Raw genomic sequence first — 21,880 nt, forward strand, 5'->3', positions numbered from 1 at the left:
GACCAGTTTGCCACAATGGCTTATGAATGTGTAGATAGGATGTGTGATCTCGAGACTCATACAGGTAATGTCCTCAGGTACTTCCACTGGAAATAGAATGGGACATGGCTAAGGCTGTGGTTATTTTCTTTGCCTGGCCATGGTAAGGGTAAAGGTAAAGGACCCCTGGACAGTTAAGTCCAGTCAAAGGCGACTATGAGGTTGTGGCACTCATCTCGCTTTCAGGCAGAGGGAGCCGGCGTTTGTCCACAGGCAGCTTTCTGGGTCATGTGGCCAGAATGGCTAACCCGCTTCTGGCACTATGGAACACCGTGACAGAAGCCAGAGTGCATGGAAACATTGTTTACCTTCCTGCCGCAGAGGTACCTATTTCTCTACTTGCACTGGTGTGCTTTCGAACTGCTAGGTTGGCAGGAGCTGGGATGGAGCAACGGGAGCTCACCTCGTCGCAGGGATTCGAACCACGACCTTCCAATTAGCAAGCCCAAGAGGCTCAGTGGTTTAGACCACAGTCTCACCTGTATGGAGAAGGCGACAGATATGTTACAAATGGGACAAATGTTTTATACATGGCTATGATGATCCAGATTTATTGTGGCTACACTGGCTGAGCTATAGTCTTATCAACTTCATGTCCCTGCTTGTGAGTTTCCAAAGCCAGCTGGAAACAGAATGTTGGTCTACAAAAACCTTGAGTCTGATAAAGCCCAGAGATCCTAATGTTACATTTGCAGTTTGAGCAGTTTACTTGTGGCCATATCATAGAAAATCAGCCTCTTGCCCCTGCCAATGTAACCCCTATCTCTTAGTTAGCAAAAGGTTGAATTGTGTTCTCCTTAGGCACCCATTTGTCTGTGAACTGTAAGGAAAGATGAAACTTGGAAAGTCTAGTTAGGAAAATGTTGTAATTGCTCGGCTGTAACAATTAGTGTTGTTTACTTTCTTTCCTCTGTCTGTATTTTGCTAAGCAATGTGATTAGATACCAAACAAAAAGAAATGATCCTGGAGGAATGAATGATAGAGCCAAAGTAACTTGAAACTTGTTTTTTCTCAGCACTGCAGTCATGCAAACTTACTTATGCAACATTATACTGTTCACAACAGATTGCTTGAGAAATGCTGCTTCCTTCCCCCACCATCAAATATAATAGATACATTTTAAGACCCCTAGTCCTGATTTCAGAGCACTTACATTAAATGACTGAAGTATTTTATAGTTGGAACAGTGTTTCAATTTAAAGACTGGAGTCTGGTGAGCTCAACCCTTCCAACGAAATCTTCACGTCAAGAATAAAAACCAATTAACAAATCTCTAAGCTATTTTACATAGAGAAGTTGGAAGTTACTGTCTGGGGGTGGGGGCAGACGACGACTTATCTAATCCAGTAACTCATCTTTCAGCAAGATAAGCTAGAACTTCAAAGACCAGGATAATGGTAGAGCAGAGAATGGTATATATCAGACGGGAGAAGTGAAAACTCATAGAAACTATAAATTCTTCTTCTTTAATCCTGTTTTAAAATAATTACCTAATATGGTTGTTGTTGTTGTTTTAAAAAACACCAAGCAGAAGTATAATCACAAAGAAAAGAAAGTTGTTATTTTATTGTAAGAGAAAATATAAAACTCCAAGATAAGTTAAAATTATGACCTCTGTAACTCAGGATTGCTTCAGATGGAACATTCATTGAATGTACCCCTACCATATAGGCTTTTTATCACACAAGGTACTTACAAACATGTTTGGCACTGATACATGCTATAGGGAGCTCCTGATGGGCTGCAGTTCCCTGCTCCATCCTAAAAGGTAAAGGTAAAGGACCCCTGACAGTTAATTCCAGTCACGGATGACTCTGGGGTTGCGGTGCTCATCTCGCTTTACTGGCTTCACATCCAAGGAAGCCGACGTTTGTCCGCAGACAGTTTTTCCAGGTCATGTGGCCAGCATGACTAAGCTCCATCCTAGGCAGCCACAAAGGTCTGCAATTGCTCCAAGCAATTGGCCAGGGAAAGGCATAACTAAAATAATAGCAGAGTGACCCTTCCTCGTCAAGTAAAAATAAATAAATCCCTGTACAAATTAGTTACATTGGAATCAGCCACTGGGCTTATTGACCTCCAAAGTGCCTTTAAGCAAGCAGCTACAGTGCCTTAACTAAGTACAGTGGTACCTCGGGTTACATACGCTTCAGGTTACAGACTCCGCTAACCCAGAAATAGTGCTTCAGGTTAAGAACTTTGCTTCAGGATGAGAACAGAAATCGTGCTCCAGCCGTGCAGCAGTAGTAGGAGGCCCCATTAGCTAAAGTGGTGCTTCAGGTTAAGAACAGTTTCAGGTTAAGTACGGACCTCCGGAACGAATTAAGTACTTAACCCGAGGTACCACTGTAGTAGATTGCAGCCTGAATGAATTAATCAGCTAACAGAGAAAAGTGAACTAACTTAAGAACCATAACATTATTCACAGACCTAAACACCAACACAAAAATTTGATGGAGTCTCAATTTAAAGCTTTTTCATTTGAGAAATATAGTCTAGTAATGTATTCGGAAGCTTTTTAGCACCTAAAACGCTTAGTTATAGGGCTGCCAATATTTTATTCTGTGCCAGAAGCAGGCTTTACATTATAGGGAGCTGCTTCGGTTTTTATCCCTCCACAGTTCTTTTTAAAGACAAATACAAAAATCAGTGCCAAGCTGCAAGCCAGAGTGAAGAGAAGCTGCTTAATCCTTTTCCATTATGGACATTTTTCAGTTCAAAATCTCCCTTTCCATGCTGATTTTTCACCATGCAGGGTAAACTACTTGGACTTCTGTGATATATAAACAAAGGCCCTTTCTACATATTAAGAATACTTTTCTTTAACAGCATTAATTAATATTGGTGTAGCAATGTTTAAACAAACATACAAACACACACAGGCACGCACACACACGCGCGCGCACACGCACACACACACACACACACAACTGTAAAGTGGGGATTTTGGCCCTGAGAACCTTTTTGGGGGATCATAGAATGTGTGTCATACAGGTGTCTCTGAATGAGTTCTGGATGCCAAATGCTTCTTCAGTGGGAACAGGGACCAAGGGGTGTAAGAATCATATTCAAAGAATTTTATTTTACATAGTCGCTTTCATAATTTTAAAGCCATGTAAACATACAGTCGGGACGCGGGTGGCGCTGTGGGTTAAACCACAGAGCCTAGGACTTGCCGATCAGAAGGTGGGCGGTTCGAATCCCCGCAACGGGGTGAGCTCCCGTTGCTTGGTCCCTGCTCCTGCCAACCTAGCAGTTCGAAAGCACATCAAAGTGCAAGTAGATAAATAGGTACTGCTCTGGCGAGAAGCTAAACGGCGTTTCTGCGTGCTGCTCTGGTTCACCAGAAGCGGCTTAGTCATGCTGGCCACATGACCTGGAAGCTGTATGCCGGCTCCCTCGGCCAATAAACAAGATGAGCGCCGCAACCCCAGAGTCGGTCACAACTGGACCTAATGGTCACGGGTCCCTTTACCTTTTTAAACATACAGTAGCACCTTGGCTTATGTTACCCTCAGGTAATGTAACTTTCGGGTTGTGAAAGCGGCAAACCTGGAAGTGTTTCGCCGTGCACACATGTGCAGAAGCGGTCCCTCCGGTTTCGGAAACCTCGGGATCCGACCGGAGATCTGGTCCGCAACCGGATGTACCACTGTCTTGCCATTCTTGTGTATCCATGTTTCATTTGTGAGCCTAAAAGATAATGTGTGGTGCTCACTGCCCTCCTCCAATAAACTTTGTCTCTTTGCCCCCTACAATATAATTTTCTGGTGCAGGATCAACAGTCATCTAGGATGGCTTTCATAAGGGGTCTTTTGTGGGTGTCATCTTGAAGGTCATAGCCCCAGCTTGGAGGGGGCGAAGTTATAGGTGGGGCCTTCCTAGAAGAGCCCTGTGCCAGAATGGGCCCCTGATGCCCATGAACTCATTTTTTATAGTTAAAGCTATGGTTTTCCCAGTAGTGATGTATGGAAGTGAGAGCTGGACCATAAAGAAGGCTGGTCGCCAAAGAACTGATGCTTCTGAATTATGGTGCTGGAGGAGACTCTTGAGAGTCCCATGAACTGTAAGAAGATCAAACCTATCCATTCTGAAGGAAATCAGCTCTGAGTGCTCACTGGAAAGACAGATCGTGAAGCTGAGGCTCCAATACTTTGGCCACCTCATGAGAAGAGAAGACTCCCTGGAAAAGACCCTGATGTTGGGAAAGATGGAGGGCACAAAGAGAAGGGGACGACAGAGGACGAGATGGTTGGACAGTGTTCTCGAAGCTACCAGCATGAGTTTGAACAAACTGTGGGAGGACAGGAGTGCCTGGCGTGCTCTGGTTCATGGGGTCACAAAGAGTCGAACATGACTAAATGACTAAACAACAACAAGCTGGTGGGCTGGAGAGGGAATATTGGCTAGCAGCTGGGCAACCAAAACACATGATCTTTGCCTTGTGACATGTCAACCCTTCCTGTGACTCTAATGGCAATTATGTTGCAGCCTTGTCTTCCCCAACACTACCTCTGGTGTGTTATTGGCTCCTGGGCACATAAAGTGCAAAATCATTTTCCGAGGAGAGCTCTGTGGGTGAAAAACTGTTGGGAACGGTGATTTTGAGGCAAAAGGGAACCTGAAAGGAGAAGGTTTATTGCACTGTCACTCAACTCATTCTTCCTTTGCTCAAAGCAAGCCAATTTTGGTATTTTGTTCCTTGAAAAAAGCAATAACCATGGAAGACAACGCACACTGCTTCATGCAATATATATCCCAAGCTCTTAAGTCACAGAGTTTAATTTAATGCGACAGAAAATAAAGTCTCTGTTTATGAGGAAATAGTTGTGGAATTCAATATTTGCAATCCACATGTAGTTCTAAAATATATATATTTGAGGGATTGTGACAGCATAATGAAAAGTAATAAAACATAAACTAATGATTGTCCTTGCTGTTTACTTCAGCTGAAAAACACAAAAGCCTCATTCTGTCATGAGAAAACCAAATAGGGCTTTTCAAATGCTATTGTTATAAAACAGCTGATATATAAAATACTGTTACATAGCAGGCAGGAATTGTCTCTCCAACTTAAAATGTTAAATATGTCAGCAAGTGATTAATGGCAAGCACAACTCTTGGAAAATTTTGATCAAGAAATGCATTGACACAATAACCTTATGGGTGTCATTTTATATTTTAAAAACAACTCCACAGCTTCCCATGGAATTTATGGCCTGCCTTGGGGCATATTATTATTATTATTATTATTATTATTATTATTATTATTATTATTATTATTATTATTATTATTATTATTTATACCCCACCCATCTGGTTGGGTTTCCCCAGCCACTCTGGGCAGCTTTCAACAGAATATTAAAATACAATTACTATTACTATTACTAAAATACAATTACTAATATTACTATTAAAATACTATTAAATATTAAAAGCTTCCCTAAACAGGGCTGCCTTCAGATGTCTTCTAAAAGTCTGGTATTTGTTTTTCTCTTTGACATATGGTGGGAGGGCATTCCACAGGGCGGGTGCCACTACCGAGAAGGCCCTCTGCCTGGTTCCCTGTAACTTCTATGCTCATTGGGACAGGTAGGGTAACAGGCAGAGAGGTGGAGCCAGAACCAATGTCAGGCAGACCCAACTAGTTCTAGTTTTGTCCCCATCCTTCTCCCAGCTGTGTTTTACAAAGGCAAAACAGACTGTGGAGGAGTAAGAGGAATCTAACAGCCAGGTCTACCCCCTGGGCTACTTGTATGTTGAAAGGCAGGCAGGTGGTGGCTGGCTGAGGGCAGAATGAGGTTGGTGGGACAGTGCCCCACTGGACCCAAAGGACCAGCTTTCACTATTTGTAACTTTGTATAAGGCTGAGATGCACCAGTTCACATTAGCAGCATGCCACTCGAGGATGATGATTTATATAGTACAGTGGTGCCCCACAAGACGAATGCCTCGCAAGACAAAAAGCTCGCTAGACGAAAGGGTTTTTCGGTTTTGCGTTGCTTCGCCAGACGAATTTCCCTATGGGCTTGCTTCGCAAGACAAAAACGTCTTGCGCTTTTTTCTTAAAGCCGCTTGAAGAGGCGCAGTTGCGACGGACCGTGCTTCGCAAGACGAAAAACATCGCGAGACGAAAAGACTCGCGGAACGAATTATTTTTGTCTTGCGAGGGACCACTGTACCATAAATGTATGCTCTATAGGGTATCATTAGCAAGAAGGACATATTTCTGCCTCAAGGAGATTACAACCTAACTTTTGAAGGTGTGAGATACAACAGAGACAATAATAGCAAGGGATGCAGTTATATATACTTTAGTCTGATTTGTTTGGGGAAGCAGTTGAAGGGTTTAAACTCTGTGGTCTGATCCAGCCATTTCAAGCGGCCGCATAGAGAGATGGGTACCCCATTCTGAGGACAATGTAGGTGGCGAATAAAATCATTTGCTTTAAATTTTCATCAATATGCCTGATCTATCTCTTACTGCATTCCTGAACATAATATCTCTGTAGAACATGCTCCCTTTTATCAACATCATATGTCAGACAGAGAAAACGTACCAAGCGCTTGCAGGAAAACTAGAAAGGCAGAATGAACGTTGTGGGTTTCCTAATAGCTTTAAGGTGATGAAAGCTGGTGTTGTCTGAGGTAGCAGCATGTGGTCACCCCTCACCAATTCTATGCCAGTGAAATCAAAGTAGTTAGGAAATGTGAGGCATCGGGAGGTGCCAGTTAGCTCCTGACAGCTGGAAGCACGTGTTACCAGGCTGGAGGAAGCTGTTGCTTATGTTCTCAGCATTAATTTACATCTAATTTAATAGACTGCTTTATGCTGCTTTTCAGTTTGGAAAGGAACAGATGTTCCCAAACTCTTGCCTCTCAGTGGTTAGTTACGGACTTTTCACGCAAGGGATGTTGGTGCCTGCTTACATGATGAAGAAAAGTTTCTTAATTTCTTTACCTATCTAGTCTCTCTTCCATGTAAACCAGGACCTCTTTTTTGGTAAGTGCAGAAAAAGTATCATATCTTCACTGAAGTTTTATTAATTTTTAAAGCTGTATTTTAAAGCTGTATTTGCGATGAGATGCCCATTTGTTTGTTTTTTTTAAAAGATATTTATTAGAGGTTTAGAAATTACAGAAAAAAGGAAAACAACAAAAAATTCAACAAGACATACATTTCGATACATAAAAAAGGAAAATAAAAAACATAAAAACCAATACAACAATACAACAATAAAAAACACACACCCAATACTCCATATCTTTATCTTTCATTTGCTTGTTTCCTCGACCTCCTCACACCTCCCTTTTTGTATTCTAGTTTAGTTAATTTTTCCAGCAAATTCTTTCCATCTTTCTCAATTTTTGTTAAGTAATTTATCTTAACGGTCTAACATATTAATTCACTCAGCAAATCCTTGCTATCTTTCACTATGTTCTGTCATTCAATTTACCTTAATTTATTTTCACCTTATCTTACCATAAAATACCTTAAAGCTTAAAACTTAATATTTATTTATACATAACTCCTTATATCATTTCTACTAAAGCCAAATAGTTTCATTCCAACATTTTTCCTAATACTCATTAGTTTTACACTAATTCTCAATTTTTATTTTTATTTTTTAAAAAACTTTCTTCCAATCTTCATCCAACGTCTCTTCTTCCTGGTCTCGGGTTATGTCAGTCCTTACTGTCCATTCCATCTGTTCCATCAACCTGGTGCTCTTGTGTCCGAGGCTCTCAAGTCTCTTCCATGCCCCTTCTGCAGATCTTCTTCTTGTTTATACCTGCACTTTACCTTGTCTTCTGTTGATCTTTTTCTTAGTTTCTTTCCTTTCTCATTGAGGAATAGGACTCGGGGAGACTCCGACCCAAAGATATCTCCATCTCCCCTCAGCAGATCAGCCCATTCCCCACAGTCCCATTCCCCACACTCAGCACTGTAGTCCAAAAAGTATTTAAAAGCATGTTTCAAAGACCCTCCAAAATTAAAAGCCCCCACAACTCCAGACCCCCCCGGCCCACTCCAGATTCAATCTTCAAGAACAGTGGCTTATGCTCCTGCAGGGCCTTGGGTATCTCCATTTGTGTTACTTGAGGTTCAACAGCAACCTCCTCCATTATCTTCTGCACTTGCACTTGCCCTGTCAAAACAAGTTCCTGAGTTGGTTCCTGGATGGTTTCTATATGGGTATTCGCCGTTTGTCCAAAGTTTTTGACTGCAACAGTCATCAAGTCCATCTTCTCATGCATCTGCTCCAACAAAGCGCTTGTCTTGCAAAAAGCAAGCACCAAAACTTCTTCTAAACACATTTTTATTCAAGGCCAGAGTCTAGTCTCACGATGCTAATCTTGCAGCTGTAAAATCCCCAGATCGCCTCCAGCAACAATTTAACAAGCTCCCTCTAGAGGAGACAATTTCTATTTGTATCCATCTTTTGTAAACAGGTCCAACAAAAGAAAATTACTTTCATTTTTCATATATTTTGTATCTTTTGATTGCAAAAGGCAACATTGAAATCAGTTTGTTTCTCTTTTTTTTAACTATCTGTCAAAAAAAGTTCCATTCACAGTCAATGAACTTCCCCAAGAATTTCTGTCTCTGGCACCCCGTTTGAGGTTTGAGACGGTGGAAATTTATCTTTCTTTACTCTCTCTCCTGCAGGCTTGAACAATCAAAATTCCCCCCTTTTCTCCTGCTTCCAAAAGGGGTTTTGATGGTTATAACTGAAGGAAATTTAGTCCTTTATATGCGACTTTCCAGACTTTAGCTTGCAAATTTTTGCTTCAGTCTATTTACAAAAAGCGGAAGGCGGACTTCCTGTTTAGAACCTTCCCGCTTCGGTGCCAAATTAAAATGTTTCTTAATCCATTTTTTCATTTTACTCACGGGTACTTGTTTAGAGTCCAATTGTCCACAGGAAAAAGTCAGCGCTCTCCAGCAACGGCTGTGCAGCTTCACTCCGTAAAAGTAGCAGTCGATTCAAAACACCACGCCGCTCACCCCACGTCGCTTCGGATCCCCGAAAAGGGGTTTCCCTGCGAGTAGGGGAGGCGCTCCTGGTGTCAGCCGAATCCCACATTCCCAGGCTTCCTCCGCCTGGCATTTTTAAAGGGTCTCCGCCTTCACCGCGGCGGCAAGACCCGATTTTCACGGAGCGGGTTCCTCCTGGTCAGAGGAACTCCGCCATTGCCGATGGCGCTAACCCGGAAGTGTGATGAGATGCCCATTTGAACAGAATGCTAATGTTTTGTTCTGTGCTTGCTATGGTGGTTCTCTGGATTACTTAAGCATAGATTTCTGCCTACCTTTTGACCTGCTCTTTTCCAGGCAGGGATCCATGCTTTAACACTCAGCGCTCGAGCATTGTTTTTTTTGCTCTGACTGAACTTTAAAGAGAAGGTTTTCACGAGGAAAACTCTGGAGCAATAAAAGGGGGGGGGCGTGCGCTCAGACACAGAGCTTTAAATCCCTGCCCATGCCCGGAAAGAGCGGAGGAAAGTTAAAAGTTAAGTGTGGATAAGCCCTTCTTCATCATCACTGAGTAGTGTTGAACTGAATATCTATTCCCACTGTTTTGCATATTTGGTCCTTGATACACACACACACACACACACACACACAGAGAGAGAGAGAGAGAGAGAGAGAGAGAGATCATTAAATTTGTTGAGAATACAGTATATCCTACCAGACTAATCAAGTTGCTAGCTTAATGGATTGTGGGGATGCTGTGGGCATTTTATCTTGAGTCTGGCAAAGCAGTTTGGTTAGCAAACTGGTATTTGATTGGCAAACTGGCTAAATGTGGGCTAAATGATAATAAGATTTGTCTTATTAATTAAGCTGCCTACACACATGCCCCAAGTTGATGTAGAATAATAGAACAGTTAGGGGGGAAAGCTGATGTAGAATAATAAAAACGGGAGGGGGGGAACAGTTACAAAACAGCACAAACTGTAACTTGTCTATACCATCAGGTGAATTTAGAACTGGTTGGTAAATCATAAAGGGATGCCCATCAATAGCTTCTCTACAAATGGGAGTATGCTTTCAAGTCAGATGCTGCAGGACTCTGTCCTGAGGCTGGTACATGATTATCAATGGCTTAAATGAAGGGATGGAGGGAAGTCTCATCAAAATTACAGGTTACACCAAACTGTGAGGGTTAACTAACACTTCAGAAGACTGGGTGGGGGTGGAATTAAAAAAAACCACACCTTGTGTAACTGTGAAAACTAGGCTGGGAAACTAACAAAATAAAATTCAACGGAGACAAATGCAAAGTACATAGTTTAAGAAAAAGAAAGACAAAAGAAAAGCCAAATCCAAAGCACAGGGTGAAGGATACCTGGCGTGTCACTAGTACATGTAAGAAGTGTTACAAAGAAAAAAAAAGATCAACAAAAAAAATCCCAACACTCCCTCAAACAAATAATTTTAAAAAAAACACCAAACAAGTGAAATGACAATAAACATAATAAAATTAGCTCCAAATCTTATTAGAAGCACAAATATGCCCACAGCAATAAAACATTAGAAGGAAAATTTTCCTCAGACTTTTAAAGGTGTCTTTTTTTGGGGGGGGGGGAATAATGATTTACTTCTATAGAGAATGTATTCCAAAATCTTGGGCAACAGAAAATGAGTCTCTGCTCCTTCCTCAATATGTTCTGATCTCTGTAACTGAAGGAACTTTGACTAGGAAATCTTCTCACCTATAAGTGGAGGGTGGGGAAGGTTCATGCAGATAAAGCTTTTAATAACTGTGCCATTGTTCAGCACCATGAGTGAAGCACCAAACCAGCAACACCTGCATCGACTGCAGATATTCTTCCTAAATGCTTTTTGTAAACTGCTTTGAGGTTTTTTCTACAAGTGTTTCCTTTTTATGAAAGAAATAATAAATAAATAAGCATTGTTTCCTTCACTATCAACCTGCCTGTGTGTTAAGATTGCCAGGGACGGCCCTTTGTGATGAGATCTGTAGTGTGGTGACATGGAAGAGGGCCTTCTCTGAACTGACGCTCTGTTTGTGGAATATGTCTGGTGAGACACTTCTTGGCTTTCATTTCCAGCTGAAGGGTTAAGATAAAGGCACTTCTGTATTTGCTGGTATTAATTTCTTATCTGATCTTGTTTTACATAATCACTGCCTGACCAATTTCATTGTTATGGGTTTAAAGCATTTTATTCTACATCATTTTCAATGAAGGCTGTGCTGTAGATATGGTATATACATTGGGTGAAAAATTAACACATTATTTTTGCTAATATAGCACAGAAAGGGTGCTTACAGACGGTTGCTCTTTTCAAGTGGAATTCAATCACATACCAGCAAATTCAGGTTATGCAATTACGGATGATTGGGGGGTACATTTCTAGATGATTTGATGACATATATACAAACACACACACACACACACACACACACACACACACTCAGCTGACAAATGATACTGCATTCTAGTAATTCTTCATATTCAATAAATCAATTAATCAATTAATCAGCACATTCAGCTCATCATTACAACATGCATCTGGTAATGTTAATAAAGCCCTTTGGAAATTATTCATATAGAAAACAACCCTGATCTTCATAATGTGTACTTTCTCGATTGCCTATTATTAAATTTTAAAACATGAAAAGCAAACATAAAAAAATGTAGAGATTTGATTTGGCCTTGTATCATCTTTAAAGGTCATCTGAACTCAAAAAACAAGCACTCCCAACCTTCATTAATTAGAAACACAAGTTAGCTGTAGCCCATCCAAGTCCCTTCTTTCCCAAGATTCACATGCTCAAATTCAGAGCAAGAGCCACTGCAATAGTCTGTTTTTTGAACTGTGTGTACATGGACTCCATGTTCCTCACAGAACCCTTTATTTTGTCATTGGCAGTTTATAGACCAGCGGCAAATCTATCACTAGGGTGTCCTTTGTTCTGCTGTTGGCTAGAATATAACTGTCTGCTTATTACTGATTGTTAAAAGACACATGAGACCAGTACCCTGCTGAAGTTAAGCAGCTGTGGGTCTGCTCAGTGCCTGGGTGGGTGACTGATTGGGAACCACAATTATGTCACCTTGGGTTCCATGATGGAAAAAAGGTGTTACTGAGTCATTTGAAGTTCAAGAAAAGAGTCATGAAGTTGTTATGTGGAGAAGGAACTCACGTTTCCCTCTGAAAGTGTGAATGTTCTTGGGAACACTACTGTGTGAGATGATTTTGAGCTTGTTAAGAAACATGACAAACAGAGAGAGAACACGGAGAAATAGCTATTGTATTGCAACAGCAATGCTGCTATCCTCACGTGTCAAGTCATGAGCTGGCCATCTTTTGTAAAGCTGATGTCAGAGATGTTTTACCAGTGGAAAAACCATGGCAAATATATACACATGCACATTAAAAGGGTCCTGGAAGAGGTAGAACTGTCTGGGTGCCCACATGGGTGCTGATGGGTCATAGCACCCCTTCTGAGAGGCAGCACTGGGAGGAACATCACACTTCACCCATGTCAAGGGGTGGCCTTCATGTCAGAGCCAACCCATCCTGGGTTCAACCAGCCGGTTGAAGGCAGCTGTTTACTGAATGCCTTATGCCAAACCAGCTTACATCTGCAATCAATAAAGTTGTGGCCTAATTTAACCCATCCAATGGCCTCACGTGTCTTATTTTCACTGTCAAACCCCCACTGGCATGTAGCACATCTTATATACCTGGGCCATGCAAGTGATGTCTTTTTACATTGCCTAGCAGGACCTAAGCTGTGGAATTCCTTCCACACATTTTCAACTGATAGTTGGCTATTTTCTGAAAATGTCAAGAACCAAAAAGAAATAATTGCTATTTGGATTCTTATCCTTCCCAATGTGTTTCTGTACTGCTATTTGCACACTGTCAGAACACTTCCACAGAAAACAAGAAAGAAATAACTAAAGAATAAATAAGATAATGAGGGATTTCTCAGGCTGGGATGTTGAACTAGCTATAAGATGTGGCTTTGGGAAGGTGCCAGCCTGCTGCTTGAAACAGCATGCTTGGTCGACTTGGGGCCAGATTTGTGAATGAATAAGTGGCCTGGTCTAATGTTTCAATTGCTAGACCAATATACTTATTTACAAACACATCTACTCATAAGAACATTCTCCAGCTTTCCTTGCTTCCTCTGACAGCTCTATCTCTGTGAAAGAACTTAAAGAAAATATTGCCAGCCTCCCATATGAGCCTCTCACAAGCCTACGCTGGAAAATGTGGTGCAAAAGGAAGTCTACATGTGCCCATAGTATGATATATACCATTCAAATGGTGGAAAGTCAACGGCAGTAGCACGTGGCTTCCAGCAGAACAGCAAAAATTGGATAGTGCCAGGAGCTCCCAGTCTTCAAAACCTGAGGTCCCAATCCAACAAGAGCCACTCTACATGTACCCCTGGAGACGTGATACAAGTCCTCCATCTCACTCCTATGCAGCATCCTTGTATGTACACAAGCCCAATTCAGAAGACGATCTGCATTGTATGTAGAAACCCATTTTTACATGTGGGCTTCCTTAACTAGATCAAGAAATATTTTGTAACCAATAAAGCATTAATGCAGGAACAACTTTCCAATTATACAAGTAAAATGCATCTGAATGAAAAAGCTCCAATAGTAAATTTTACTTGTTTCTTGTTATGTGACACAGATATATTTTCAGTGCCTGTCAGTTTTCAACAGCCACAAGGGTCAGACAGATACTTTATCTTCTGGTAGTTGCCAAGGTCTGTTTTCTATCATTTACAAGTTCTAAAGTTTGTGTGCTTGCACAGAGATGGCACTGGTAAATTTCTTACAAATTTTGTCAATGTAATCTTTGGGGGGGGGTGGACAATTATCTGAATCCTGATTAAAACTGATCTAAAGAATTCACTTAGAATGAGAAATGCAAATGTTTCAAAGAGCACAAGAAAAAATATAACAAAAGTTCCAAATTTCTTTATAACACAAAAATATATTGGCAAATGGATAATTTGTACATACAGTGGTACCTTGGGTTACATACACTTCAGGTTACAGATGCTTCGGGTTACAGACTCCGCTAACCCAGAAATAGTACCTCGGGTTAAGAACTTTGCTTCAGGATGAGAACAGAAATCGTGCTCTGGTGGTACAGCGGGAGGCCCCATTAGCTAAAGCGGTGTTTCAGGTTAAGAACAGTTTCAGTTTAAGAACGGACCTCCGGAACAAATTAAGTTCTTAACCCAAGGTACCACTGTACAGGTCTAAGTGGTAGTGTGAAAAGTTTGCATGGTCATATATAATGGATATTAGTGTAATTCATGTAAACATGCAAGTTCTTATGTGTGAGCACACTTCAGTGGAGTTTGTAATGGGTTGTATGTACGCTTTGGGTGGAATCCAATGTTATTATGTGTTGAATGTTCCAACTGCAATGTTGTTCCCCTGACACACACAAACCAATCAAATCTCAGAGGGTGCGGGAGCACACAGGAAGGGGGAGGAAAGCCCCATTACATAAGCAGAAGCCCTTATTAGAGGGCTTACGCTGATTGGTTAATTAGAAGAATCCTGCTCTTTGTTTTTTAAATGAAGAAATTAGTTAAGAATGCTGACTACATACATGGTTATCAAATCAAATATATGGTATTTGATTTTTTTTTATCCTTGCTTTATCACTTGATCCTATATATTTTTTAAAATCCTGTGAAATCAAGGGAAATTGTCTTGTTATGCCACTTCAAAAGCAGATAGCCAAATTACAGACTTCACTGTTATTCCTTGCAGGTATTCTCGAAATAAGAACAGTGGCAATTGGAATAGTGGCAATCAAAGGAGTGGCAAGTGAATACTTTCTAGCCATGAACAAATCCGGAAAACTCTATGGAAAGGTACTGGCATAATTATTAGCAGCAGATTTTATTTAACAGGCAAATAACATATTTGCTTTGAAAAAAATGTATGTACCTGTTATATTTTACATAATGCCCCCAATATGTGGGAGCACATTAAAAATTGTGAAGCAGGGTTGCTTTCACAGAATGGTGGAAATTGTTTCCGGGTCCTGTTCTGCCTTGGAATGCAAGCTCACCTGAAGTCAGCTGAGCTTCCCTGCTTTGGCTCCAGCCTCCCAAATGACATATAAAAGAAAGCAAGAGGTGACAGGCTGGTCAACATCTCCTGCTTAGAGTGACTTGCCTATGTCTAGATTCCTTTATCTTTCCCTGCTCTTGCCTGATCTGTTCGCCTATTCCTTGCATATATGCTCTTGGCTTTCCCCATGATAAGCTATGCCACCCACATCTTGATTGGCTTCCTGATAATGATTAACAATTGACAAGCCAAAGGCCCGGTCGGGATGAAGGAGGTCTGGCGGGACGAAGAAAGCCTGGCCAGAACGCCAAAGGCCTGGCTGGGACGCCAAAGGCCTGGCCAGGATGCCGAAGGCCTGGCCGGGACAAAGGAGGACACAAATGCTGACCCCGATTGGCGGCACCCCCTGGGGTGTGCATTGTGTGTCGCGCACCCCTGGGCAGCGTGCCACAACCCTATGGGTGGCACGCCACACCCCCGGGACGAGCACCACGCCCCTGGGATGCACGTCACGCCCCTGCAGGATGCGCACTAGGATCCCTGGGATGAGCGCCGCTCTGGATGGGCTGGTGGGGCTCCCTAGATTTAGAGGCCCTAGGCTTCAGCCTACTTAGCCTATACATAAATCCGGCACTGAGGCTTGCATGTCGTGCTCTGCAGCCATCCTTACAACTGTGCAGATATGCAGAGTTATCAAAAGAAATCTGTTTCTAAGATGGGGTACATTACAGTTTATAACAGATCGTTACAAGTCATGACGGAGACTGGGTCCACAAATTTTTTTAGGGATGTACATAATGCAATGTTAAGATGAGAACTGAAATCCTGAATGGACTAAGTTACAGCTTTCTTTCTTTTTTTACACTGAATCAGGATTTCACCCAAACATGTCTCAGCATTTTTGTATTAATGAAAATCATTCCCCTTCACAACATTGCAAGAGATTTGCAAAAACGAATACATTTTAACAGACATAAATTGTTTAAACTGCACATTTAAAGGTCTGATGGTTTTTTATACGATACAATGGACAATTGTGGTTCGAGGACCCGATCCCCGCGTAGTGGAATGAAAACACGAGGACACGTGATATAAGGTTAATGGGCAAGAAAAGGCCACAACTTTATTGATTACAGCAAGCGAAAAGGTATTGGCTTAGGCATTGGATTACGTCAGCTGACTCCACCCCCTCAGAGAGGGGTGAGTCTAAAACAGGGGGGTTTATTCACCAGTAGGTGGAGCCTGTTGATGCTAATCCAACTATAAGCTCTCCCCTGATGTCACCGAGGGTCGTGCCATGGCCTCCCGCCAAGCAGGCATCGGACAGAATACATGACCGCCAGATTCCTTTAACGGAATACCCCAAAATTGAAGGCATAGGCGATGGCCACACCTAGCCCTTCGACACACCACAACACATTATTCCAATGCCTAACCTACCCACCAACACCACGAAAGTTGTGACGATTGCTACGAGGTAGGCGAAAAAACCAAAAAGCCTAATGCCAAATGGAAAAATTCCTACCAGGCCCCCCAGACAACCAGGGCGACCAACCTAAGGTCCATAGCAAGGCCAAAAGAAAACTGAGACCCTGAGCTCTAAGGGAGTGGAGGGTGGGTGACTCGTGACGGGACGACGAAAAGTGGGGCCGGAAGGCTGGTGTCGCAGCAATTTGGGCTGCTAAACACGCCCCCTCGCAGGCACCTGGTTGGGTGCCTGCCCGTGGGCGTAGGCCAGCCAAGTGAGTGGGAGGCAGGGGGCTAACGCCCCCTGCTTGAGGCGGAGTCCGGCTCCCGACCACAACCACTCCCCTCTCTTGCAGGAGGAGAGTCTTTTCAGCGTTCATGTGACCTATTGTCTCTCTCTTTTTTTTTTTTACAGAAAGTATGCAATGAGGACTGCAACTTCATAGAATGGATTCAAGAAAACCATTATAATACATATGCTTCAGCAAACTGGACACACAAAGGGAAGGAGATGTATATTGCATTGAAACAGAATGGCGCCCCCAAGAGAGGTCAGAAAACAAGTAAAGAAGATATATCTTCCCAATTCCTTCCACGGCCAGCACCCTAATCACAAATCTATGGAGAACCAGTTCCAGCAAAATGTTTAATTTCATAAGGGAACTGTTTGAAAGTGCAAGGAAGAGAAGCTGGAATACTACTGAAAAACTGAACAAGCTGGACTTGCGCATTTATGTTTATTTTTAAGAGACTGCCTTTAAAAAAAAATGAAGATACACTACATCTGATTTAGTAACTAAAAGTTGTAAAAAATTGTAAAGAGTTGTACAATCCTCATGTTAGTATAAGAGTAGCTTTGCAGATTGTTAAGTTAAATTTACCCTTATGCATTAAGTCATGACTTGATTATCTGATGATATTTTATTTAAAATAAACCTATCTGCTTAATTAAACATGGCTGCTATAATAATAATGATGATAATAAAGCAGATGAAAATGTTATGTAAAATATGTCGGACTTGATGGCTGCTGGAATGAGTCTTCAGATGATCAAGTCAGTACTAAGCATGGAGGTGGAGCAGTATGGAATACTTTCCAGGAAAAACGTGTAAGTTTTAAAGTAATTTGAAATTGGATTTCTGCAGTATTCAGACAATAAATCTAGTATGGAAGATGAAGGTTGCACCACTGCAATGTATTCATATGTATTAGTAAGAATGCCTAACGCTGCTCTGAAAGATGTTACAAAAATAGTGTATATGAAATAATATTAATAAGGGAAATGTATTTCATCTCACTTTCCTCAAAATATCCTTTTCTATAACGATGAAGTAAAAATTCAGACATCATATGGGTTTTTATGTAACATAACCTATCTTTTTATATAATTTCTGTTAGGGTATATGGCTTGATATTTTTTTTCACCTATTCATGCTTCTTCTGTTAAAGCATTAAACTTTATTTTAAGTTATAATTGAACTTTATTAAGTTATTTAAGTTGATGTTATTTATAAAAAAACTTATTAAGCTGCGTCTGTTTCATATGCTTTTAATTCTAAAGAAGTAACAAAACAGTCTGTCTGAGCCACCTCCCCCCCCCCTTTCTATGACCAGACACAAAGTCTAGTACATAATACTCTTGCCAATGTGCACTGGATGGCAGACAAATGTGACAGCCTGCAGCCCTTCTTACGATGGAAGTCTCAAATAGAACAGCACCCAAATCCAAAAAAATCTAAAGCCATAGGGCTAATCACACGGGGCTCTATTAAAAGATTGGACAAGGAACTTTTTGGAAAATGCTCTGCTTGCTGACCGACTCTGCCTCATGTAAATTAACTAAGTGACTATCTGATGATATTTTATTTGTTTGTTACTTTTACAACTGAGCTTTGGGAGCATAGCCCGGCAGTTGTGCAAAGATGTACCGTATTTTTCGCCCTTTAGGACGCACAGGCCCATAGGACACACCTAGTTTTGGAGGGGGGAAATAAGGAAAAAAAAATTATTTCCCCCCCAGGCGCGGGGCTGGGGCGGGGGAAGCCCGAGCTTCCCCCGACCCCAGCCCACAGCACAGGCAGCTCTCTGCAAGCCTTGGGAGACCGTCGTGACTTCCCGCCGGGCTCCCACTGCTTGCGGATAGCTGCCTGAAGCCCAAACCAGGTCAGGGAACAGCGGGAAGGCACGCTGCTTCTCCCCGCTGCCAGCCTTCAAACCCTGTGCGCACCGACCCATCTTGCTCTCCAGGCTTCAGCGAAAGCCTGCATTCGCCCCATAGGATGCACATACATTTCCCCTTCATTTTTGGAGGGGGGAAAGTGTGTCCTATAGGGTGAAAAATACAGTAATCGAAATGGGGCATAGGGTTTTATCCACAGAGGGAGAAAACAACAGTTCCCATTTTTTGCAATGCTATGATCCAGCTGTTATTGGAATCCATTTAAATTGCCTCTGTTACAATACGGAAATAATAATATAATATAATATAATATAATATAATATAATATTATAATATAATATAATATAATATAATATAATATAATATAATATAATATAATATAATATAATATAATATAATATAATATAATAATATAATATAATATACATTTACCATACTCTTTTCAGGAAATACTAAGGAGAGGACCCAAAAAAACTGACTGAAAAGCACTTCAGATCTAGATCTGAAATAATCTGCAAAAGACCAAATTCTGTTGCATGAAATTCTGTTGCAAAATTCCTTTGTTAGCACCACTTGAATCACCAGGGGAGGGGGTAACCAACCCCTTTGCTACCAGAGAAGCTGAATTGGCCAAAAGTAGGGGGAGTCAAGAGTTGGGCTTGTAGAAAGGCCTTTTACCTTTCTCTACACTGTTATTCATTGCCTTAAATGAGGGCATTTCTATTTGTAAGTATACGCACACAATAATATTCCCCTTTACACATTTAAATACACACACGTGGCTGGGAAAGAACTGAACACTGCATTTGTCAACACAACATTCATTAGAATGCCTTAAAATGCATACCAGAACACTTAAAATTAAACCCACAAGCATAACTGGGTTTTTTAAAACAAAATCCTTATTAAACAATTACATTTAAAAGCTATACAATCCAAAGGCTCTTAAGTCTCACTGACAGTTCTTTTTGTATTTTTAAATATTTCTTCTACGTTTGGTTTGGCAGGCATAACACTAGGCTATGTCTATCATCATAAATCAAGGAGAAGAAGAGTTTGTCTCGCTTATGATCCAAAATAAATACCAGGAGAACAGCATTCAATAGAATTCGCTGCAGCAATAGGTAGTGATGGCCACCAATTCAGAGTGCTTTACAGAGGCAAATTCATGGAAGAGAAAGTAGTAACGATGTCTAAATACTATATTCAGAATCGGGGTCAGTATGCCTCTAAATACCAGCTGCTGGAGAATAATAGTGGGAACCATACGTTTCTCAGCTCAGTGGGACAAATATGTTTTCCCTACAGTTTAATAACTATTCTGTTTCACACTATTATTTTTATAGTGAATATCAATATTCTAGTGAATGTTTCATAGCCTTGGGGGATAGCTCTGTTGGTAGAGCATGAGACTCTTAATCTCAGGGTTGTGGGTTGAAGCCCCACGTTGGGCAAAATATTCCAGGAGTGCAGGGAGCTGAACTAGATTCTCTTTGCAGTTTCTTCCAATTCTATGATTCTATGATAGTTACTTGACTATTAGAGTGACCATATTTCCCTCCAACATTTATCTGAGGAAAATTAGGGACCTAAGGAAAAGTTTGAAGTTCCAGGATCCCATCAGAAACCAGGACGGCTTCTCTAAATCAAGGACGTTCCTGGAAAATTGGGACACTAGGAGGGTCTGGAGTGATATTATACAGAATAAATTTAACAGTAATGGTGTTGCTTAGTAGGATCATATCAGAGCAAGCCCATATGAAAAATCTCTTAATCATACATTTTGGAGGCGTTACATAAAATCTTGGGCATGAGACATCCAGTCATGAAGGCATACATACCGCTTAAGTATTTCTAATGCTTTAAAACATATAAGTCTTAAGCCCCCCCCCCCGAAAAATAAAGTCTTAAGCATGCAACAAAATTACCTACATATGAAGAAAGTCAAACTTTAACGCCCTTGGCCCTGTAGTTAATCTAATAATACACTGGCTAAGGGTTGTTAACTTGCAAATCATAAGGCATTCCAAGTACTGAAATTTTATAACCACTTACATTCCTGTTCTAGAATAGGAGATTCTCTCCAATTTTATTTGGAACGTCAGTATTAACTCCCCACGGTCAGTCTACCCTGATTCACAAACATTCTGCTCAAAATGTTAGAAATGGAAGTGTTGTAGAGATATCATCAATACTCTTGAAAACAAAGATCTGAGATAACAATGAGAAGAAATTGCTTAGTATTGCAGACCCAATCGCAGTGATTCCCTCCCCCAGGGAACAAAGGCGTAGCCTATGATAGCGGTAACAAACTGCACAAGACAACATTCTGGGGTTTAAAATTAGCCACATCTTTTATGGATATACATTGTGTGTATATCCATTCTCAGTCCCCAGCTGATGCTAGAGCAGGGTTGAGCCTGGGATTGAAGAACATCAAGATGTGGGTCTACATAGGTGGGCTTCTGAGGCTGCTGTCTAAAGCTCTATGGCCCTGTCTGTCCCACACTTGGTTTCTGAACAAAGTCTTGCCACTAGATCCCTCTAATGGGCTACCTTGCAATTGCACCTGTTTTAGGATAGGGGTGCTGCACCACATTAAGGTAAAAGTAAAGGGACCCCTGACCATAAGGTCCAGTCATGACCGACTCTGGGGTTGTGGCGCTCATCTCGCTTTATTGGCCGAGGGAGCCAGCGTACAGCTTCCGGGTCATGTGGCCAGCATGACTAAGCCGTTTCTGGCGAACCAAAGCAGCACACGGAAACGCCGTTTACCTTCCCGCCGGAGCGGTACCTATTTTTCTACTTGCACTTTGACGTGCTTTCGAACTGCTAGGTTGGCAGGAGCAAGGACTGAGCAACGGGAGCTCACCCCGTCACGGGGATTCGAACCGCCGACCTTCTGATCGGCAAGTCCTAGGCTCTGTGGTTTAACCCACAGCGCCACCCACGTCCCCACTTTACCCTGCTGCACCACTTTACTCCGCCCCAATATGTGACTAAGGATTCCATCCAATGCCTTATCCGCAAAAGTTGTGACTATTTGCTATTTGCAAAACCTCCAAACAGAGCCAATCTTTTAGCAGGCAAATTCATTT

The 21,880-nt window shown here is 41.6% G+C and overlaps 2 protein-coding genes across 2 annotated transcripts in view; one reads left to right on the plus strand and one right to left on the minus strand.

Moving 5' to 3' along the window:
• The window catches only part of FGF7 (fibroblast growth factor 7), a 57,398-nt gene extending 39,321 nt beyond the window's left edge, over nt 1-18,077 (plus strand). The window contains exons 3-4 of the mRNA XM_082198879.1: nt 14,831-14,934; nt 17,019-18,077. Of these exons, the coding sequence (XP_082055005.1) occupies nt 14,831-14,934; nt 17,019-17,213 (299 nt within the window). The 3' untranslated portion in view covers nt 17,214-18,077. The remainder of the gene's footprint in view (nt 1-14,830; nt 14,935-17,018) is intronic.
• FAM227B (family with sequence similarity 227 member B) overlaps nt 1-21,880 on the minus strand; it is a 113,150-nt gene that overhangs the window by 65,901 nt on the left and 25,369 nt on the right. The gene's annotated exons all lie outside the window — the stretch shown is intronic.

The sequence above is a fragment of the Podarcis vaucheri genome (assembly GCF_965113315.1).
Source record: "Podarcis vaucheri genome assembly, chromosome: 14".
NCBI lineage: Eukaryota > Metazoa > Chordata > Lepidosauria > Squamata > Lacertidae > Podarcis > Podarcis vaucheri.